Source organism: Syngnathus scovelli, chromosome 6 (genome assembly GCF_024217435.2).
Source record: "Syngnathus scovelli strain Florida chromosome 6, RoL_Ssco_1.2, whole genome shotgun sequence".
Lineage (NCBI taxonomy): Eukaryota > Metazoa > Chordata > Actinopteri > Syngnathiformes > Syngnathidae > Syngnathus > Syngnathus scovelli.
The window spans coordinates 5,564,566-5,581,077 of NC_090852.1; the positions used below are offsets into that span (position 1 = coordinate 5,564,566).

Sequence of the window (16,512 nt, forward strand, 5' to 3'; positions counted from 1 at the left end):
CGGAAAGATGACAGTCAACCAGGCCACTGTGAACACGAGCACACAGCAGGCACGCACTGTCCGGTTCGTGGATCCTATCAGGCGAACTCAACCCATCTTGTCGTCCCGCGAACGAACGTACGCCAGGATAATGGAAGGCACGGCTAGGCGAGCTCGGTTGGCCGCAAACCTGGCCCTACGTCTCCGCGCTGGCCCCTCTTCTCTTTTTGTTTACATTCACTGAAGCTAAACGCGTACAACTTGAGACGTCATGAGATGTCACTTCCGGCTGGCGGCTCGGTGCAGTCAAACTCGTCTGTGCGGCAAATTTAAATTATATTTTTCAGAGCAACAGCTTCCTTTTCGTTGTTTCGAGCGTCAATTTATATTTATAAGCCCATAAGCTAACTAAAACCGATTTATACATATACCGGTGTCTCTAGCCCTTTAAAAATAGAACGCGGCCTGCCGGGACCTTGTGTAAGTGCAAGGCGGTTTGTGTCAAGCACCTCTTCACTCCCACCGTCACCGCAAGCTGTGCTTGGACCAACTGAGCCAGAGACGGACACTTTTCTTTTTGAAAGCCACAAATTTATATGGTTATTATGCTCCTCCGGTGGGCCATACATCACGGGATAACTTGAGGGAGATGACAAAAAAGCAGCCAAAAGCAACAAAAAAAAAGCCCTGCAATGTAATGTCACGTAACACACACCCACAGTAACACGTTAGCTTTAGCCTTAACATTACAAACAAAACCATTAGCCTCAACATTAGCCAAAAGCTAGCTGGCGCTAACGCTGCCGCCAACGGATGATTTTTTTGTGAACCGGAGTCGCATCATACCGCGTCACATCTCGTAAGACGATGGCTCCGACTCACAACTCAAGTAGCAATGACACGCTCACCTCCAACAGCTCCGAGACGATGGGAAGGACCTCTGGGTTGCAGATGTCGATGGAGTCGTCCCTGTAGGTCTTCTTCTTGTAACGGATGTTGCCGAGGTGGAGGATGGCCGACAGCAGCGAGAAAATCCTGCCAGGGGGTAGAAGAGACCCGTAAATATTCATCCGTCACAACCCATCATTGTCATAAATATAGAGACTGAGACACTTTTTTTCAGTAGTTTTGCAAAACAAAGTGCTAGCCTGCTAGCTAACATCAGCTAACAACAATCTCATTGTTTTTATTTCAGACAGCTGTTTTGTAGGTGGCTAGTGTCTGAGATAAACGAAATATGAGCTTGATTCCAAGTAGAGACAGAAGGAATTTTGTGAAGACAGTATCTATTTCAACGTCAAAACAGCAGACGTGCCGAATCCGAGCAATGGAAAAGTCAACGGATTAGCCTGCCTGTCTCTCAATGGGCATGCTTGCTATGTTGGCACCGCACTGTACTATTTGACTATTATACATTTGCGACGCAGAGACAAAAGCAGCAGAGCACAAAAGGGGAAACGTGAAGCTGAACAAGTGATTGTTCTCATCCTCCTTAGTCGCCGTTGCGGCAACCGCATTGTGCTGAGCTGGTAATGAACAGCCACAAAAATGTTGCGCATTGGCTTCACTCTGGCATGGCCCGGAGGCGGCCACGCACAATATCGCTGCGGTTCCCGACTAAGTATCTCATCGCCGCGCACATCACGGCGGGTGCTGGCGCTTACTGTTTGCGTGTGGCGGGAAGGAAGCCGACCATCTCCATGGCCAGCTGTAGACGCTCAAAGTCGTGTTTCAAGTCCTCGCCCTCCACGCTGAAGCAGTCCTGCTGGTATCACAAACACCCACAGGAAGACATGATGTGGGTTTTTTTTCTCCACCTCGTGTTACATATTACATTCAAGAGCAAGTAGCGAGCGGGCCTGCCGGATCCGCATTTGGCAGCAGAAACAACTGAAATAAACATCAATGCACACATTGGGTACAACCTCAATTGGAATCAATTTTCTTGACTTGTTTACAGTGGTAAACAAGCACAAATTTCTGGAGCAGATCCTCTTCTGCGCCTACCCGTTACTTGACGGAGATACACGTCGGTGGCAGTCGACGTTTCGAAAACAAGCAAGCTCGTCTTCACGTCCAAAGCTTCTTCCCCACATTGTTTCCTCCCGGAGAACAATCGAGCCACTAAGCTCGGTACCAGACGACACACATTCATGTTTGTTTGCCCAAAAAAACAAACAAACCCGAGTCAAGTCACCAACCAACATGGTTAATAAATTTTGTTGTCATGTCAAATCTGTGAAGGTCAGAGAAACACGCCACTTAAGCTACGTGTCGCCACGCTGCCTTCACACACAAACCACGTTGGGATTTACTGTACCCTTCCAAAATGGACTGAACTGCGTTGCGTGGTGGAAACTTTACTTTGACTTCACTCAAATGAAAGCAGCTACATGACAACAGCAGCAGCAGCCATAAACATATAAATAAAGCAAAGCACCGTGCGCGCACATTCCACTCAGGCGAACACCTAAACAAGAGCACGCATACGATGGAAGAAGCACCACGCCGAGGAGGCTCGCGACCCAACAATGTTTGCTCTTTGCGTGGAGGTCTAAAGATGGTTGGTGACATCATCTCTTTGGACAGCAAGGTCACAACCCACGAGGAATTTGACAAATAACTGTGTGTCAGTCAAATACTTTCAAAAACACAACCACCGGTCAGCGGAGTTGTTAGCATAGTTCAAACTTTGTTTTCGTCCGTCAAAGGATCCCCTCCCTTCCCTTCCTCTGATTGGCGCCAAGCAACCCTCGTGTATATCAAACGCAAGCGCCATTTAGCATCTGATCTTAACCTAGCATAATAGCGGTCAAGCTAGCAAATAAACATTCGGGATAATTACAAAAAAAACTTTGTCACGATCCAAAGAGCAAAAATGACGGAAGCGCCTTGCACAGCAAGCAAGGGAGAAAGTTCAGGACAGGAAGCCAACAAAAACAAGCACGTCGTCTTCATAAATGGGTCAAAAAATGGATCATAATGAGTGGCGTGTGGATCCTGAAGCCTCTCCCCTTGAGAAGGTGCTCTCCGATTATGACATCATCAACCTTTGCCTCGCAACAGAGCACTTCAAAATCGGTTCTCGAGGGTTTCCCTTGACGCAGATGTGATATACTGACCAGCTCGCTGTCAGAGTAATTGTCCCAGCAGAGTTTGTGCGATTTCTTTGTCATCTGCAAATGAGGCAAAAAATGTTAGCAGGATCGCAACGACACACCGCGACACCGATCGCTGGCTGACTCAAAATGAAAGCAACAGCAGCAGATGAATGATGGGAGGAAAAATGAAAAATACTCATGAATATAAAAAAATATATATATATAAATATAAATACAATAAAAAATATAAAAATAAAATTAACAAATATATAATAAATAAATAAACAACAGGCTACTTTAATCATTAGCGTATTTATATTGTTGGGAAAGACATTTGGGATGGAACATTGAGACAGATGGACCGAAGGGGACAACAACGCGCCGGCAACTAAATCTGAAGGAAAAAGCAAAATATGGATGAGCATGTGTGCAAGACAAACATACTCGAGTGCCAGCGGCCCTGGCGCGTGAACCGCAGAGCGCGAGTTATTTTGTTACCATGGAAACAGCAGCGCATAGTAACTAGATGCAGTCGGGATGATGCGACGGGGTCGTGTGGGGATTTGCTGAGTGGCACACGATGGGCAAAGTGATACTTTGTCTTGCTCGGGAGCCAAAACGCTAAACAGACGTTTGTCCCGATGGCTCACGCGTGAGGGCTTGGAACCATTCCGCTGATGACATCAAAATCACAGCAAGGTGCTCCGCTTGAGTCAACATGACAAAGTACTGACCTGGTTGAGGTAGTGGTATTCCTCAGGTTGGAGCAGGTGGAAGGATTTCCTCTCCTCCTCGCTGGCTCCAGCCAGCAGGTAGTAAAAGACGTGGTAGTTCCTGCAGCACGACAATCAAGTAGCAGCCCATGAGATTCTTTTTTTGGTGGCTGATATCGACTTTCTTCCCGAGAACCGATACCCCCCCAAAAATAGGACAGGTATTGGTATGATACCATCTTTCTAATTGACAATAATTACTTGTGCAGTAAAACTTAAAAAAAATCTATACGAGCAAAACGGGAGGGTCTTAGTTGAGTGCCTCCAGGCGGTCATGAGATGCTAAGAAAACGGAGGTGCTTTCAGGATTGAGTTTCTTTTTCAAAGAAATGTGTATCTGACATTTCATCTCCAAGACACGAAAGCGCGAGGCTCAAATTTCTGCTTTGTGTGATTTATGACTGCGGCATATCGGTCAGGCCCGATTGTGGTTGGTTGATTAAATCATCGAGTACAACAGTCAAATCTGCTCACTTGTACACAAACTGCAACTCGTACCTTTCATTATGCTCCTGGTAGACCAGGCGAGATTTCTCCAACAGGTACTTCTCCACATAGGCCCTGAAACCCATTTTAAGAATGAGGTGGCAACACTTTTGCTATCTCTCATTATTATTATTATTATTATTGATTGATCGATTGATCGATTGATTGATTTCTTTATTTCAAACATCCAAAACAACAAAGAAAAAACAAAACAAATAACACTCTAAAGTGCCACATATAAGTCCATACAACAAACAAACAAAAAATAAACCAACAAACAGAAAAAAAAAAAATAATAATAATAATACATAAGTAAATAAATCAATAAAGAATGCTCGAAAAGGAGTAGGAGGAAGCATAGCTTTTTAGATTCCTATATTATCATGACGAACTTTACAGTTTTTCTTCCTGCATCATGTGTCTTACCCTCTAACAGTGCCGCTGGCTTGGTAGTTGACCTGGATGAACTTTCCAAAGCGGCTGGAGTTGTTGTTGTGGGCCGTCTTGGCGTTGCCAAAAGCCTGAGTGGAGAGGACGGAGAGAGAAAAAGAGAACGCCACCGTCAGGTCGTTGATGACAGACAGGGTGTGTAGAATTAAACAAGCAGGTCATTTAGCCAGTCGTGGCTCCGCCCCCACTACAAGCCAGCCCTGCACCATACTGCTGAATTCCTAACACACCACCGTCACTATTCATGGAAGCAGACGCATCCATCATTAGGGGCCTGGAGAGGTTGCATGTAGGTTCTCATTAGGGATGTGCCGGGGCCCTCACTGGCAGATAAAAGGAGGAGATGACAGGATGTAGAAGATGACAAGAGACAGAGCGAGTGAGAAGCCAGAGGGCCGCAAGGCAAAGAAAGGTGAGGTGAGAAAAGAGATGTTACATGAGAAGAGAAACATATTAAAAAAGTCAACACATTTTATAGAAAAAGTAAAACGCTAATAATGTACCCAGGAATTTAAACACGTAGTGTATGGAGCAACTTCAAGTAAAGATTATTTCGAAAACTGCATGTCCAACAGTTTTGTGCTTAATTTGCATCTTTGTGTGCACTCATTTATAGACACGCAAAAATAATGATTAACTTTTGAAAAAAATTAAATAACTCATTTATGCTAGCTCAGTTCAAATGACAGATTTGGATTGAGCTGCACATTTGTTATGATTCTGCAAATGCAGCACGCTGCACTGGCTACGAAATAGCATTATGCTAATGTATGCTTCACACACACCCAGGTTTTTCCACGCCGTCACTTGTTTCTTCCTCTCCTGCTAATAATCATTTTTTTTCAGCCTAAGAGGAAACAAGTCATGTATTTCCAAGACAGGATTTAGCTTGTTAAGCAGAGCGTGCGGAGGGGGTTAGCCAGTTAATTATCATGTCAGGATCTTCCTGTTAGCAGGGGGTGAAATCATACCAAATACCAAAAACTTTATTACGTTCTTCCTCGCAGCACAGCAGCAGTATTTTGCCATCGGCTACTGAAAACCTTTCAGTGACCTACATTGGGAAACACAGGTGGACGCGTGCCAAATGGGCCACAGTTAGCTTAGGTTTTGTTAGCTTGTCTGTTTTGTGGAGATTTAAAATGATGACATGCTGGCAGCTACTTCAGTTAGCTTTTTTTTTGGTCGATATGAATGAAAAAGGTCTTTGAATAGGCTCATCTTTTTCTCAAATTGTTGTGTGACACTAAGTGGGTTTGGGTATTAATTACAGTAGCGTGTCAAGATCTACCCCAAAGCAGATCAAATATATAACCTTCATACTTCTTGCCTCTGGCACATTGACTGTCTTTTACAAAAACATTGGCTGACCTACTTACTGAGCTAGCTGTGTTAGCTTAGCATTAGCTGAGTTACCGCACCTGTAGAACAGCTGGACTGAGGTGCCAAAACAATGAAAAACTGCTCTTATCTTACAAGCTTGTACAATGTTTTTGTCTGATTAACAGATTCCCTGGTGAATTAATACAATATTTTGGAATTTTAGATGGTTGGGAGCAAAATGGAAGCTCTGTAGTTAGCATAGCACAGCATAATCATCATACTGATGGCCCAAAAAATGAAATCAATTTGCTGACCTACTTATCGAGGTGGAGACCTGCTACATCAACTGTTAGCTAAGCATCCATTAATTGAAATATCATGCCCGTTTCATTGAGAACAACGGTGTTAAAATGAAAAATAAAAATAAAAAAAATCAATATTTGTCCACAATTTTAAACACCCCAAAGCTAATTTCAAACACTTAAAAATACTTCTCTGTTCATTTTTTTGTTCTATTAGCTGAGATGATCCTGCTATTGAAGAAAAAACAGACGGGACTGGAAAAGAGGAAGGGCGGTTACATGACTGAGGCTCAAGAGCTTTTAAGAACATGTGTGCAGTGATGGCAAATCATGGACATAAAACACAAGAAGGGGAAATGAGTTCATGAAGTGTCTGGTTATCCCCTGAATCAAACCCAATAGGCATGCATTCAACGCTAAATAGCAGCATTTCCTTCAAGACCGTGCCTTTCTTTGGAAATGTCAACCTGCCATTGACCTCACTTATTGGCTGAACATTTAGTGTGCTCGTTAAACGGGAGCGCTCTAATCTTTCTTCTCTCCTGTTTACGAGCTGTATTCGCCAACAATTTATCTCGTTTCACCACCAATTAAAAACGGTGTTGTCGTTGAATTTTTTTATATACCGAATCCCAGGGTAAGTTATTATACGAATGTCAGTGTGAAGCTTTCAAGTCCGTAAAATGTCTGTAAAAGGTAAGCTTGAACGGATTTGGAGTGGAAGAACCTCCATCGGGTCGTGGGAAAGGAATGGTGGAAAAAGCACAAATGTTTGAAGAAGAACAAGTCACTGTGCCGTACCGCATCCTTAAAAAGTGTGATTCACTGTCTTTCTTTACGACTGGCGCAAGCACGCAAGTGACACATTTGTTGACTCTTGAGCCATATGAGCTCTGGCCAGCACGTGGGTGAGCTGGAGCCCAAGCCAGCACCCGGGACTGGTCCTGGAACCTAGAACTCACGTTCACACCGAACGACCGTTGAGTCTTCAATGACCCTAACACGAAAGATGGAGTAATGAAGTAACAATCTCTCTCTCTTACTCTCTCTCACTCACTCGCTCTCTCCATTAATGGTTGCTGTCACTGCGTTGGACTACATCTGGATCTCAATGGCCACGGGAACGACTCAACTCAAAGGGCCAGCGGGTGGGGCGGCAGATGAAGCGAGAGAGGATGCACAATGAGGATGAGCCGACTTTTGCCAGACAAGTACAACCCGGTGCAAAACAATAAAAGTGAACGGTGTGTTCATCAGTTATTCAAAAAAAATTGTAAAAATATTTACCTTTATCATATCATTATCATCATGTCTTTCGAGGCAGCCAAGGACAAAACAATGGCTAAAAATATTATATAACAATTGTATTTAAAATTAAAATTAATTAACTAAAAAATATTTAAAATTAATAAAACTGATTTACATTTACATTAAAATTTACATCATAATATAGCCAAAATATACATTAAAAATACAACATACAATAGGAATATAAATGAATATAACATTTTCATACATAAAATAACAAAACCATAATAATAAAATAACCTCCATGTTTTCATTCATTTACACAAACTTTTGCTTCCAAATCATTATTATATCATAATAAATTGAAAGTGAATCTATTGTCAACATTGATGCTTTACTGCTTGGCTGAGTCCAATCGTGTGCGTCTACAGTTTAACAGCCACCGACTGTAAGTGACCAAATATGGCATTCAAATGCTAAGAAGCTTGCGCATGTTGTTGACCCAGCCAGTATACTACAAAGACATTTTACTTGACTTGTTCAGCGTGACTCAGAAGCCAAAGCTCCTTCTTTACGAGTCCATTTGAGACCCAATTTGACTTTTTTGGCTGCTGTCATCAAATCAATTCCTCTCGAGTCTTGCGGCCACAGATGTCGTACGGCGTCCCCGCCGCCGAACCCCGTGGAAAAACTTGACAGGCGTTTAAGTCCGACAAAATGCATCAATAAATTATAAGGCAGCTGCGGTGGTTAGCGCCGCTGCCTTTTAGCAAGAAAGCTTGGCATTCGTTGAGGACTGCGGCTCTACTAATTACAAAAGTAAAGGCCAAAACATCCTGCCAACGAGCATCTCGCAGCATAGCGTCTGACGGCAAACGCTAGAGTTTACGCCAGGAGGTAGTGTGGGAAAATCCCGCAGTGGAGTGCTAATCCCCTCGGGAGAGCAACACGTATATAAGTGCAACCAGAGATGATTCATTTGTGGGGGTGGAGGCTTTATACACAAAGTGTGGCACATGCTGTGCATTGGTGCTCTAGTTATACATCATATAGAGGGAAAAAAATGCTATATGAGGTCATGAAACATCATACGGTGTTCCGTTGTTGCTTCCACTATAGAGCCTGACCATTTGTTTTTGTCTAACGCCTTCATGGGAAAAATAAGACGTCATCAAAAACAACGGGACCTAAAACGCATCCCTGAGGAACTTTGTTAATAATTGTGACTGACTGGTTCTTACTCAGGCTGGATGTACGAAACACATTTGGAGCGGACTTGAACCAATTCCCTGAGGAACGCCACTCAAAATTGGGACCGTATTTGGAAAACAAAATCATGTCTGGACTATACAAGCCATTAGTACCATGTACTAATTTATACCAGATTTTACTCTGCTCTGCCTCTGCCTCTGGCTCTGCAAACACACTTGGATGAATTTGGTGTGGAAGAACAATCCCTGACTTGAAGGCGTTTGGGAGGGCAACAATACTTTTAGTTCTCTCAAGTTCATTCGCGAGGAGAATTTTTTATCAGAAGAACGGAAGTAGAGAACAATGACCTATTTGCCTTGCTCTGAATTTGGCTCAAAAAGCCATTTTGGTCCAATGGGAGGGAGCAGAAACACCATGAAATATTTGTCTAACAAAGCCCGCAGTCAGAAGCATTTAATTTAGTGCCGAAGCTTTGTTGGAGCGAGACCGAGCAATGAAACCTTTGGTGCTTCAGAGCAGATGTGTCTGTCACAGAAAACCGCAGTCTGACCGGGGAGATGCAGACTCTCCAGTTGTGGTGTAAAAGTCCAAAGCGACGAGGAAAATCTCACATGACGAGCTCGCCGCAAGATTTTGAGTTGTTCGCCGTATTTCACGGCTGTCAAGAAGCCGAGAGGTCATTAGAGCGTCCCGGCGAGACACACTGCCCACGGCTTGGGGGATTTTCGCCCCGGTGGTGAGATGATAAACATCTTCCCACACTTCGACGGCACGATCATTTCTCAGCTGACAGCTCGTACGAACCGACGTTTGCGTCAGCGGGGCCGTTGTCGGAAAACTCGATATAGATGTAAAGAGGACCTCTGCTGTTGCCATGGCAACCACAAAAGATCATACTGAGGAGACTTAAAACATCCGTGAACTAGCCAGGACGGCGCATGTGTTGGAGTGTGACCAAAGTTAGCGAGTAGCATTAGCATGATGTGCTTAACTTCTTACCACATGATCATGGCAGAATGTTCACAATTTACAATTTTTTATTAATATTTTTTCCCCTCTGAAATAACTCATTCACCGCCAACCCAGTTAATATCTTTGACGTTTATAACCGTCAATGGTACTGAATGAGTTAATTGAAATAAATAATTGACAGATTTATCACCACCTAAAATAATTGGCTCTAAAACTGAAAAATGTGCAGCCGTGTGATCGGTATCGGAATCAGTATTGGCCAATCTCGCTCATGGAGAATCGGCACCGGAATCGGCAGCAAAAAAGCCCAATTGGAACACTACTATTCAGGTCATATCACTCCAAAAAAACTTTTATAATTCATGACATAAACATGGTGGACTTAGTGCGATTTTGGCCAACAAGTCCACTTTCCAGTTTCGCCGAGTCCAAAAATCTACTTGTCGGCGTCCAAAGCAAATAGCTGCAGTTTGGATGGCGAGTCTTTTGGCGGTGAGTTCATAACTCAGTGCACAAGAGCCAAAATGGAAGGACTTGTGGAATTCTGGTCCCGCGTCTCGATACATTGATGCGCGCCGTGTTGGAAGCATGAAGGGGGCTTACAAAGGTGTTCGATTAAGACACAAGTATCTCCTGTTGTCTTGGATGAGAGACTATGTGGAAAATTGGCACACCATGCATTATTTCCTTTTTATTTTTTTTGTCCCTCTCTTCTTGCCATCTTTTTCTCCCTGCTCTGCCTATCTCAGGCCGCATGCAAGCATGCAGCAGAAATAACAGCACCAAAATTCTGTTTTTACGCCGCAGATCAACCGGGCGTCTTCATTAATCTGTTATGGAAAAAAAATGCATGCAATTAGCATGCGTGAGCACGGAGAAATGTACAATAACACGCATCAGCCAAATGCAACCCATTTTTGCCCCTTTCAAAGTTGGTGAAAGAAGGAAGAGAAGAAGACAAACTTTACTCCCCCTTGTTTTCCATCAACCAATATTTTCCATCAATCAAATGTCATCGGGACTTGGAATGGGGTTTGTTTGCTCCACTTTCTGCCTCATGTCAAGGTCAGCTAAGTACACATGGCGCTTGTTTTGCTTCTGCATGCGGAAAAAGGATTGGGCTGATGTTCAGTGCATCGATTCGAGTATGACAAAAGAATGTGGGCCGGCCACCCAAAAATAAAATATTGGCTTTTATCGCTGATAAATATATACAACATATGATTCTATCCGTCAAATATCTTTTGTTCCTAAAATGAATCAAAATACTTAGCAGCACTTTTGCTAGCAAAAGTGGGGCACTGGGTTGATACAAATGACTCCCATCACGTGTCCCTCGCCAGCCCTTTGAGGATTACGCCACCGGCTCTCATCCCTCGGGGGGGGGCTTTCATCTCCTGCTTGTACCATCAGGAGGACCATGCAGGCCTCACTTTGATGGATCCCAAGCGGGTTCCAGCCCTCTCTCCTGCGTGTCCTGGGTCGTCCCCAGTTGGGACATGCCCGGAACACGTCACCTCGAACACATCATCCTAACCAGATTCCTGAGCCACATCGTCTAGCTCTTTGTTTTGAACGCAGGTCCGTGCCAAGTCAAGTTTTATTTTAAAAAGATTGACTGACAAACCACTTAACAATAAGGCTACCATTATGAACAGTTTATCAATTCAAATAAACGACTTCATGAAACATTCATACAGACTTCATGCATCGTGGTTAGATTTAGGTGGGGCAGCAGCTTAACGTGCCCAATTGTGAGCACACGTCTTATTTGGAACATCATCACTTATAAATCTCAATACAAATTAAAATATATACAAGAGGGCTTATGGGTGTCGGTCATCATAATGCCGATGATAACCCAAACACTGATGGAATATTTCAAATGGAAATCCCCATTATTTAAAATAAAGACTCAAAAATGAGAAAGGTTTACTAAAGAGATTAAATCATTAAATGATTAACTTCATTGTTCATCACAATAGCCTGTGGGGTGGAGGGAGGGGCTGTCTTTTTTTTTAATTTCTTATTTTGATTTTGCGGCACATATGAAGATTAAGCAGCTTTGAATTTCAAATGAAAGCCAAAACAGTTGCCCTATCTCTTCCAGCAGAAGGATTTAGCATGATTAGCTTGAGGCACATAAAGGCCCGAGGCAACAAAAAACACACCGACACATTTTCACATTTTCATTCTCAAAAATAACTAAAAGGACGCTTGAGACTTTTCATACGTCTTGACTTAACAACCGATATGCCACATTCTCGCTGGTCGTAGCTGGAACGGAAGATTGAGTTAGCGCAAGGGGCCCAGATGGCTTCTTTGCAGCTAATGCTTGTAATCGCATCTGCTTCTGATGGCGGTGGCGGCAGCGGCGCTTCGATTGAATCAGGCCCATTTGGAGCGTTGGGCCACTTCCACTCGAGTCTGTTACGACACGTGTACTTCCTTCGCTTATTCCAAAGTCGAGTTGGCTGCGCAAAGGGAACATGTAGCGTGTTAGCATAAAACATTCAAGCAATAAGTTGTCAGGGGAGCCACGGGGCACAGATGAAAGATTTTTTTTCTTCATCTGTTCAGAAGATGGGAGCCCAATTTCAGAACTTCCAGCTGGTTCTTTGTGTTAGCTTGACATTTTGGAACCTTTTTAATTACTAGTCTACAGTTAGCCGTGCCACAATGTACAATGGTGACCATGTTAGCGGTCTTTAAACCAGGAAAAGAAAAACTCAATGTTTCCAGACCAAAAAAAATGGAAATTGGCATATTGTATCATCTCTGTCCTTACCACAATGTTTTATAGCACAGCGATTTGTTTTTTATTTTGGAATCGAGCGCAACTTGACTGCTTTGGCTCTAGCCATGTGTTCATTCATGTTTAGCATCTTGACTAATCTTCTTACAAGCTAAATCAATTCTAGTCATCATTCCAATCGCACATCAATCTAAAGATAGACCACGATAACATCATCAGTCACAAAAATGGGGAAATTCCCATTCAACAAGATCAAAACAAAAACAAAGACGTGCTCTACCAGAACCAGTGAAAAACGTGTTGTCGCTACATCACGTCTTTCCAATGCGCAACATCCCACTCGGATCGAGCGAGTCCACGCCGCGCAGCTGTCTGCAGTCAAATTGTCCTGGGCTTTCCTGAGAACGCAAAGCAGGAATGCTCCCCGAGAAGGACAGAATGTGAGCACCATAATCTGGCAAACAGATGTTTGGGGAAGAATGCTGGCTTGCCCAGAGGACACGGATTACCGGCGTGGAAGCGCTAACAGGAAGTTGTGCCGGCGCATCAGTGACGGTTCGTCAACGCGTAGCCATGTAACGGCGCTAACCAATCAATGATCACTTCTACGAGAATCCTGGAAAATCAAAACGTCCCGTCACAACGTACGAATCATAGCATCGGCTAGCATAGTGCAGACAATGATATGGTAAGAGAAGCAGAGGGAAGTTTACAAGTGGCACAATGGAAGGCGGCTGCGAAAGCCTTTTCCTTTTGTCTCGGGTGAGCGAGTTCACCTCTTCTGGTGTTGTAACTGTACACCGAGCTCGAGACTGACTAGGTGAAAGCGAGGAGCTGTCCTCCATCCCGGGCCACTCGTCTCCACCTTCTGGAGCCGCAAAAAGAGAGGATGGCCTGGGAACTACCTGGAACCATCCATCAGCCGCAGGAGACAGGACGTGTCCCTCGGGGGGCCTGCCTGCCTTAGTGCACTGAGGACATCTGGATGGGAAGCATCTGGTGGAGGGGGCGGGGGAGGGGAGGGGGCACTTCTGCGAGAGGCCACAACAGCAGGCTGTCATCTGGACTCGGTTAGCATCGCGCAATTGGGCTCGGCGGCCCAGAAAGCTTTTGCAGAAGGTTGGTAAACAACACAAGTCAAGGCAGAAACGTGAGTGAACATCTCAAGTTCAACAGAGCCATTACAAGACAACATTGACATTGAGCTCTCGCCAACTAATTGTTTCTTCCAACGTGCGTACTTACGGGCATCACTTAGACACATGGCAATTAGAGTAATAGTGGGACTCAAACACCTGATGCCTCAGGAGACATCTGTTGCCACTTTGGAGGCGGAACCACGCAAAGTGTCTTCATGCAGACGACGTGTTACATTGCCTGAACAGTTGCTGAGGGGGGGAATCATCTCATTTCGGTGTTGACCGTGAAGTCATCGCAATAGAAAAAGAATTTGTGACGTGTCGTCATTTCCAAGCAACATTGAGCAGTTTCACGCCAAGCAGCTGCACTGGAAGCTGTCAGCTGTCAGCCCCCTTGACGCTTGCCAGATGATGAAGCGTAAATAAAGAGCTAGCAAGCGAGCAATCAAATTGCCCGTCAACATCAAGCGCTGCGTGCGGACAACACCTCCACGTGCATCCTGACAGCTCAACTCAACAATTCAAAAAAAAAAAAAAAAAGGTCCTGAATTGACCGGGTTGTTTCATCACCTCGCAAAACATCCCCAATGATTTTTCATAATCCATAATCCATTTTTGGTTTTGTAATCCAGGATGGATTAGTCACCATTTCATGATCTTTTTTTTTGTGCCATCAATGCAGAGATTGAGCAAACTCGGTTTCTAGGTCACATAGCCTGGATATACTCGTCATATCATACGCGCTAAATATAGGCCGCGGGAGCTTTCTAATCTGTTTCACAAACTGCGGCATCCCGAGGCCAGAGGACCAACCTGCTGCCTTCTCGTTATATGTCGTCTGGGCTTTTGTCACCTCCGCGTCTAATTTAGAACATACGAGCGGGAAGTGAAGCCCCGGGAACGAGAGTGAGGCAGCTGCACGCCAGCCGGACTGCTGGGAATTCCCGACCGACTAAATGAAGTCCAATGAGCCTTTGGTTCTGGAGAGAGCACATTTACAGCCACGATTACTTGCCGTCTTATTTTTTAACTCGCTATGCCGATTTTGAGCAGATTGAGTTAATTTTATTCTAGGTTGCTGATTGGGTGGGTTGAATCCAAATCGTTCTTTGCAGAGGATAAAAAATATATGCCCACCAGTACACCAACAAAACAAAAAAAATGTCCAAAGCACGGCTTGAGGCAGGACTGCGCTTGCTCGGACAGACGCCAAAAAAAGTGCAGCGTCGTTGAGTCTTACCTCCAGCACGGGCCCCGCCCCCAGGATGATCTGCTCCACGCCGCTAGCGAAGCCCTTCTGGCTGAGGGCAGTCAGGTGGTGAATGAGAAAGTTGGTGCTCTGCGTCTTGCCAGAGCCGCTCTCGCCCGAGATGACGATGCACTGGTTGTGGCGACGCTGCAGCATGGCGTGGTAGGCCACGTCGGCCACGGCGTAGATGTGCGGCTCCAGCTTGCCCAGCATGTGATTGTCGTAGAGCTTGACGTACTTGGGGTTGTAGATGGGCAGGAACTGGAAGGGGTTGACCACGATGAGGATACTCCCCACGTAGGTGTAGATCTTCTCTTGGCGGAAACGTGCCCGCAGGCTCTCCAAGAGGGCGCGCTCCGTCAGTTCGGGGAGGGCGCACAAATCCGTCGGGGGGTCGCTCCCCGCCGGTTGGGGGAGGAAGCCGCGCTCCACCATGCGGCGGCGCTCCTGCGTCACCCGCAGCCACATCTGGAGGCTGCCGCCGTAGTGGATGGAACCGTCCAGGTTCTTTTCGCGCAGGAGGAAGCGGTAATCGTCGCCGCTGCCCAGCCCACCGCGGTTCTCCAAGGCGCTCCTGGGCCACAGCATCATGCGCTGCACAGGGCAGTCGCCAGGGTTGAGGATCCACTCCTCGCCGCCAAACTCCTTCACCTCGGCCAGCACGTAGCATTTGGTGCGCTCCAGGCGCAGCCGCTCGATGAGGCACTCTATGGCCTCGGCCGCTGTGGTGTTCTTGCAGGCGCTGACGGGGCAGTAGATGGTGCCCTCGGCCAGGGAGCCCGGGTAGACGCGAAGGCTGAACTCCTGGTCCTCCAGGCGCCGCCGCATGCTGCCGCTGGCGGCAGCCATGTTGGTGCTGCTGGCGTAGCTGCAGCTGCCATCTTGTAAGCTCATGGTGGCACAGCCGCTCCCATCAGCGCTGCGCTCTCGCCGGGCACGCTGGCAGCAACTCAGGACATCCCAACCTGAAGGAGACAAAGCCTGGTTGGTGAAAAAGCACGTGCTGGGATACTGGTGAATTTTTTTAAAAATATTTGGAAAAAACTAATAATAATAATTTGTTTGCTTCATTATTGACAACTCATTCATTAATGCATTTCTCTCTGGCCGTCAATTAGGGCTGCATATTATTGGGAAAATATCATTCAGCACTACAGTCAATCAAATGCGTATTTTCACTATTTGTGAAAATAAATCCATTCCAAACACTCATTTTCAATCAGAAATAATCGAAGTAGCATCTATCGTGGGAAACCAGCCGAGTCGTCACATGGTGGTGACCACTCAATAAACTCTCTGTTGGGGTGCTGAGAGGGAACTTCGGCGATGAATGCGGTGAAAACCAAGTCCGCAGGCACATGAAGTGATGCACAACAACAAGATGCTTTATGCATTGACGCCGTGTCACTGCCGTAAAACCATTATGCGTGTGTGCGCGTGTGTGATCATGTGACAACTCAGAGAACAGAATCCCGCCAAGTGCCAAAATTAACAGCTGCCACCTTCCGCACAAAAGTGGCTGT

General features: G+C 45.4%; 1 protein-coding gene across 2 annotated transcripts in view; it reads right to left on the reverse strand.

Annotated features, from left to right (window-relative positions):
- The window catches only part of LOC125970669 (unconventional myosin-IXAb), a 46,483-nt gene that overhangs the window by 20,172 nt on the left and 9,799 nt on the right, over positions 1-16,512 (reverse strand). For both annotated transcript variants that reach the window (XM_049723214.2, XM_049723213.2), the window contains exons 2-8: positions 14,981-15,954; positions 4,766-4,860; positions 4,352-4,414; positions 3,815-3,914; positions 3,102-3,155; positions 1,644-1,744; positions 888-1,014 (exon numbers count right to left, since the gene is read on the reverse strand). In XM_049723214.2, coding sequence (XP_049579171.1) covers positions 888-1,014; positions 1,644-1,744; positions 3,102-3,155; positions 3,815-3,914; positions 4,352-4,414; positions 4,766-4,860; positions 14,981-15,883 — 1,443 coding nt within the window. In that variant the 5' untranslated portion in view covers positions 15,884-15,954. The remainder of the gene's footprint in view (positions 1-887; positions 1,015-1,643; positions 1,745-3,101; positions 3,156-3,814; positions 3,915-4,351; positions 4,415-4,765; positions 4,861-14,980; positions 15,955-16,512) is intronic.